This window comes from Rhinopithecus bieti, unplaced genomic scaffold, assembly GCF_001698545.2.
Source record: "Rhinopithecus bieti isolate Rb0 unplaced genomic scaffold, ASM169854v2 scaffold_32083, whole genome shotgun sequence".
Classification (NCBI taxonomy): Eukaryota; Metazoa; Chordata; class Mammalia; order Primates; family Cercopithecidae; genus Rhinopithecus; species Rhinopithecus bieti.
This window is the reverse complement of record NW_016814096.1, coordinates 2,437,524-2,444,520: the sequence shown is the minus strand read 5'-3', so window position 1 is coordinate 2,444,520 and position 6,997 is coordinate 2,437,524. Positions and strand designations below refer to the sequence as shown.

The 6,997-nt window shown below is 39.6% G+C and overlaps 1 protein-coding gene across 8 annotated transcripts in view; it reads right to left on the bottom strand.

Annotated features, from left to right (window-relative positions):
* Positions 1–1,197: 1,197 nt before the first annotated feature.
* EHF (ETS homologous factor) overlaps positions 1,198–6,997 on the bottom strand; it is a 42,724-nt gene continuing 36,924 nt past the window's right edge. For all 8 annotated transcript variants that reach the window (XM_017849729.1, XM_017849736.1, XM_017849732.1 and 5 more), the window contains 2 exons: positions 5,742–5,937; positions 1,198–5,638 (listed from right to left, as the gene is read on the bottom strand). In XM_017849729.1, coding sequence (XP_017705218.1) covers positions 5,539–5,638; positions 5,742–5,937 — 296 coding nt within the window. In that variant the 3' untranslated portion in view covers positions 1,198–5,538. The remainder of the gene's footprint in view (positions 5,639–5,741; positions 5,938–6,997) is intronic.

Genomic DNA, 6,997 nt, shown 5'->3' with positions numbered 1-6,997 from the left:
GTGTGTGTGTAAAAATTAGCATCCTGAGAAACTAGAGAAATATTATTGGTACAACATGGACTTGGGTTGGGGGTGGGAGGGAGGAAAGAGGGACTTGTGTAAACAATGTCACATCTACCCCTTATTACTAGCTGTGTGACCCTCAGAAAGTCACTTAATTTTTCTGATCTTCATTTCCCTCATTTGAAAACTGGAGATAATATCTATATATCCAAGCTTATATGAGGATTGAATATAATAATATGTGTAAAGAATATTATCACAATTCCTGGGACAAGTGAATCTTCCCAGAGTAGTTAGCATTATTATTTTCATGATCATTTATGAAATTATGTGACTAAATAGCTGAGATTTTCTGGACCCAGGGAGAAACGTGCTATGAACTACTAGAGCTCACTTACTGCCTGGAGACATTTTTAAGTATTGTATTGGAGACTTGGAGATGAGGGTCATCTTTTCTACCTTTCTTTATATCCAGCATTGAATGCCTTCCTGCAATCCATTCTCAAAACAACAGCCAGAGGAATCATTTTAAACCACAAGTTGGATCATGTCACTCCTCTAGTATCTCCATCACACACATGCAAAGGAAAAACTAGAGCCTTCATAATGGCCTCCAAGCTGTATGTGATCTGATCCACCAGTACCTCTGTTTCACCATTTTTTACTATTGCTGGTCTACTCGGCAAACAGACCTCCTCACTGTTCCCTGGGCATGATAAGGTACACACCCACCTTAGGACCCTCTTTTATCCCTTCACTATGGATCACTCCCCCAGTTATCTGTATATCTGTGTGGCTCCTTCCTTTAGATCCTTCAGTTCTTTACTGAAATGTTTCCTTCTTAACACTGCCTAAATTTACAGCATGCCCCTATTGTATTAAGTGCTCTAGCACTCTCTGCTCCTCTATATTTATTTACTATACATCCGATATGCTATGCATTATTTATTTGTTTGTGTTTTTTCTTGACTGTTTCTACTCAATACAACATAAATTTTATGAAAGCAGAGATTTTTGTCTCTTTCATCCTCTGCTACAATTTGGTGCCTAGAACAACATCTGGCACATAGTAGATGCTCAATAAATGCTTTTTGAGTAAAGTAACACAGAAGCTGTATATGTTCTGTTGTTAGAAATTAAGTGCATTTTCTCTAAGCCCAGCGTTGAATGGCTTATTGAAGAATGAAACACACATTTCCAGGCTGTTCTCTGTGTTTTTTATTAGTGTTTCCTGGGACCCATCAAACAAATAAACATATTTTGGAAAATATAATTCTTTCATAAATCAGGAATAGTCTGAATTTAACATAGCTTAAAGGGAAAGATTTCTGATTTTTTTTTTAATAGTAGCAATAGAGTTGTTTCCCACAAATTGTCAACCCAGGAGTCAGATGGGAAGAAAAACAAGAATTATGCAGATAGCTACAGAAAGATTAATCCCAATTTAGTTAAACTTGTGAAGGCTTGTACATTTCAGAGGTTCATAAGACATAGTCTCAACAGGAGATTTTTTTTTTTTATAAATGCTCTATCACTAGTTCCAGAAACTGAATTCCAAGAAGCAACACTGAGGATAATTCAGCTCTGATATTGTGATACTGTGATGTTCTTTCATTCATACAGTAAGTATCTGCCCAATACGTAACTACCAAGATCTAATGCATCCTACATAGTTAGACAAGCTCCTCACACATATGGGCCCATGCCGTGCACATAGTAGGCACTCAACAAATGTTTGCTTAACTACAGAAGAATAATATAATTGCCTTCCTTCTTAACTGTTTTACCTTTTTCTATACTTGATACATTTTAAAAACAACATGCTTGCAAAACTAAAATCTAATATGCATTACTAACTTTATCAAAAGATCCCTCAGTATTTTCAAAAGGAAAAAAAATAATAAAACCAATCCCCAAATACTAAAACTTAAAACTGCTTTACACTTAAATAGCAATTTACATCATATTAACACATTCATAATCTTCATTGGTTAAAACAGGTCAAAGATTCATTACTGGCTTCTCATACCAGATAAGTCTCATAGTTCCCAAAAAGGCAACAGAATTCTCATCCAACATATATTTACTTGTGGAACCCAATGGCCTGTTTTGGTTTCATTTCAGCGCAAGTGAAGGCAAAATAAAGAGTCTCACAGTAAAATGTTCATAGTAGATAATATGTCCTTGAAGGTTGTGCTGTTGTGCTCTTATTCCATTGAAGAAATGATTCACATCCCAATTATAGATATGGTCTCCCAATCAGAGGAGTCTTTCAGGAGATATTCATTCATTCATTGAACAAATATATGTTGTGTACTTGTATCATGCTAGGTAACAGGAAAATAATAGTGATTGATAAGACATAGTCCCTGTCCTCAAAGAGCTAACAGTCTAGCAAGGCAGGAACTTTGAGAAAAGACCAATGTGTTCAAAGGAAAACTCATAACCTGGATCTCCCTTCTCAGATGGCACATTCAAGAAACTGTTGCTTATGCCCCTGGGAGCCAGAGCCTTGCTTAAGTCTTACAAAGTTAACTATCTAGCAGCCTCAGATGATTTGAGCCTGGTAAGGTCTTAGCAATAGATTTGCTGCCTCAGGTTCCCATGAAAACCTAATAAGGGAGAGGCCTTTCAACTCAGGCATAAAGGGGGTTTAAGGATAACATGGTTAGTGACCATGTGGACGTTCAGCACAGGTGAGCTTCTCAAGTGAGAGCCATGCATCCCCAAAAGGAAGGAGGGCTTATCCATAGGACTTTGCTCTCCCTTTCAACACTGTGGTGGGAAGTACTCTGTTCCCACCCCAAGTTGGCATAGCTCGATTACTTTAAGTTCTCCAAGTCACAATCAGCACATAGAAAATGCGGCAAACTCAAGTCAAGACAATAGAAAGATATGCTGAGAACTTAATACTCCAGCCTTAATCAGGCACCAGGTGCCAAGAAACCTTCACTCTCAACAAACAACCCAATCCACTAATTATCTGTAGAACTGTTGTAGTTGGTACTCTTCACATTCACTTACCCCTTAGCAAAGATTGCTCTTGAATGGAAAGGTTGCAGAAAGAGCCAAAGCCAATTTGGAAGAAGTGAGAAACTTACAGGTTTGAGGAAGGGTGAACTCAGAGAAGGATCTAGCCTCCTTAGATGATGAACAGGCAAAGTCAGAGAAGGAACCGCAGTGAGAGAATTGGTAGATACCCCTAATAAAGTCACACAACTCAGACATACACAGACACACAAATATTCATGCGTTATACCCATTCAAGTAACTGGATATTTAATTCCTTCTATGTAATGAACAGGCAAATGCTGGGAAGGCCCCAGAGTTCTTTGGTCTTGCTTGTAAAGCAACATATGTCTTTTCTGCAGGAATGTCTGAGTTGCGTAGTCAAGATCTTTGCTGTTCATTGTTCCTTTTCTCAACTCTTTCAGTAACTGTTACTTGACAACACCAAGTTAAACCTTTATAGAGGTGACTAAGTCAGGCAGAAATAAAAATGGATTTGGTTGCACCTTCGGAAACTTATTCATGGGTCCTCCAAGATCACGACCTAGAATGATTCTCATTATAATTAGGACACATTTTTGACTCTTCTTACTTCTAGCCTTGTGAATATATTACAAACACTTTGCAACCTTTGAATATGAATCGCTTACCTCTACCAGGTAAGACGCTGTGGTAGGTGCTCTATTAGTTGATGAAGAGCACTCCCTCTTACTGATACATGTCTTCATTTGCATATCATTGCTGGAGAAAGAGAGGTAGAATGGAGGAGCAAGCCAAGGACATGAGAGAGCCCAAAAGAAAAGCTGCAAAAGGGATGAGGACATTCAAATCCATTTTCAAAGTGTCTACTGATTCCTGTGCTTCCCAGATTGCATGGCTCAATGATAAGTCTCCAGGACCCCCAGAACAATTCCTCTATTGAAGAAGAGGCTTCCAACTCCTTGGTGACAATTGTGCCTGAGCTGAGTTTTGGTTTATTTTTTTCATCCTTTCTTTCTTTTCTTAAAACAAAACAAAACAAAACAATCCTCTGAGTAAAATCTAGGCAATAAACCATTCACTTGGGATCAGTTCAGATGAAACAGTAAACAGATAATCCAAAAGACAAAAAATTATGAGAATTAATACCTGCAAAGAGAATTTTCCCTGGAAATTCTTTTCTTGGTGTTTCTTTCTACAATATAATTTTAATTCTGCTTTGTAATTCCAGTGAAAATGTCTCCTATTGTACTTCCTGCTACATTACTATGTTTACCTTATCTGACATTGGCTCTCATCTGGGGTTCTGAAAAGAAGTTCCTCTAGCTATTTCAACTTATTGCCCCTAACATTTAAAACATAAAGATAGGTTGAGGTTGAAGTCTTACTTTTGCTTCACTCTAAGGAACTAAAAGACCTTACATATCTTTTTCTTCTGAGAATAAACCACCATCCTCATACTGACTAGCTAAACTGGTGGTTCTCAATCAAGGGCAGTTTTGCCCCCCAGGGAACATTTGTTGATGTCTGGAGACATTTTGGATTATCACAGCTGGGGGGTTTCTGGTCTCAAGTGGTTAGAGGTCATGAGTGGATGCTGCTGAACATCTTACAATGCACAGGAAAGCCCTCACCACAAAGAACGTTCTAGCCAAACAATGTCAATTGTGCGGATTGAGAAACCTTGGACTATAGGGATACAAGAGCAAACTCTTCAGTCATTTCCACACCACCGTCTCCTTTATCCAACTTATTTTTAAGCACTTGCAGCAAAAAAGAACCAAGCTGGGCTCTCTCTTAAATAGCTAGAAGTAAGCAGAGAGGGCAATTAAAGTATTTCACCAACCATCCAAGGGAGAGGAAGGAAGACAACCCTGGCATCAGATAAACCATTCCTGAATGAGTATAAAGACCCCACCATTATTCTTCTTGCTGATTTAAGCATTCCAAATCATGTGATTATGCAGAGATTATAGCCAACCTTGGGTTTTGGAAGTCCCCATTCTCCACTCACTGGATCCTAAGGCTCAGGTTAAACTTCCCAGCATCCATCCACTTTGTCCTAACCATCTGAGACCCTGGAATTCAACCCAGCAACCATGTTCACCTGCCTTGATGAAGCCATATAGATGCTTACATGTGGAGGATGCATCACCTTTTTCTAAATCATGTCACATACAAAACATTTAATGCCCTCTGATTTTTTTTTTCTTTCTCTTAGCAAGAAGCACAAGGCTACAAACCCTGTTACTCTTGCAGTGAAAAAGAATTCACAATAGAGGTGAAAACATATCACAACCACATACAGCATCATATTTCACAGAAAACTGTGTACGTTTTTTCCCCATATAGGACATACTTCAAAGTAACAAAATAATTTTTTAAATCAATTGTAGTGTTTCTTCTTCCCGTTAGAAGTAGTTTCTTTTTCCCCTCATGGTACATAAATATCAGAGAAAAGTAGTCTTTGAAATATTTACGTCCAGGAGTTCTTTGTTTGTGATTAGTTGGTGTGTGTTTTGGTTTGTGTCCAAAGTATTGGCAGCTTCAGTTTTCATTTTCTCTCCATCCTCGGGCATTCTTCCCAAATTTATATACCAGTCTTCGTCCATCCACACGCTCCAGAATTTCTCTTTTGTAGTAGTATCTGTAACAAAGGAGATCGCATAAGGTGACTGATCAGATGAAGGTTGCTAGGTAAATAATGGGTCGTGCAGCCTTATCGTTTTCAGAGACATGAAACTCCTCACCTCATAGCTCGGCTGAGCTTTTCATAGGTCATGCTGCTGTTGTTCTTCTTTTTACCCCATAGCTGAGCCACTGCCTCTGATTTCAAGAACCTGAAGACGCCCTCAGATCGGTCTTCCCATTTTATTAATCCTGGGTTCTTGTCTGGGTTCAAGAGGATGTCGCGGATGAATTCCCATAAGTGAGTCCCTCTCGGGTCTGATGAAAAGCAGAAAGGGAGGTTATTAATGGCCCAAGTCACAGCAAAGGTAGGGCAGAGAGCATTGAGTTAGGTCATCTTCCTCCAAGTAGGAGATACTCATTTCTCCCCTACTTCTCAGGGAAGATGGATCACAGAATCACCAGATGTTGGACATTAAAAAGGTATTTAAGAATAAACTAGCACAGGCCGGGCGCGGTGGCTCACGCCTGTAATCCCAGCACTTTGGGAGGCCAAGGCGGGCGGATCACGAGGTCAGGAGATCGAGACCATCCTGGCTAACCCGGTGAAACCCCGTCTCTACTAAAAACACAAAAAATTAGCCGGGCGTGGTGGCAGGCGCCTGCAGTCCCAGCTACTAAGGAGGCTGAGGCAGGAGAATGGCGTGAACCTGGGAGGCAGAGCTTGCAGTGAGCCAAGATCGTACCACTGCACTCCAGCCTGGGCGACAGGGAGAGACTCTGTCTCAAAAAATAAATAAATAAATAAACTAGCACAATATTTTATTTTACAGATCAGGAAACTGAGACACAGAGAATTTAAGTGAATTGATCAGGGTCACAGCTAACTAGTGACATAGCCAAGACTAAGGAATAGGCCTTAGGTCTTCTAAGCCACGGGGAAGTTTCTTCTAGTTATTATTCACAAACTGCTTGGGGTTCATTTCAACCTGTTACTTCCCCAGAGAGCAACTCTCAACCACTTTTATCTAGTACCTCAACCAATTAAATTGCTTTGACCCAGCAACTGTGTTTCAGCCAAATGCAAATCAATAAGGCTCTAGAACATTTACTCCCAGAATAGATGAGGGTGGTAGGGAAGGGGGTGGTCATGCAGTGACTGAAGGACCCAAATTGAAAATGAAGCCACTACTGCAATAAGATTATCAACCAAATTCAACTTTACTCCCACTGAATTTGTGATGCCCCACCCTCACCCCACCCACCGTTTGAGGGGTTGCATTAATTCAATTTTGTGGGATGATGTGGAATAACAGATAAAGACATTCTAATTCCTTATAATTTCTGGATTATACCTTTTTTTTTTTTTTTTTTTTTT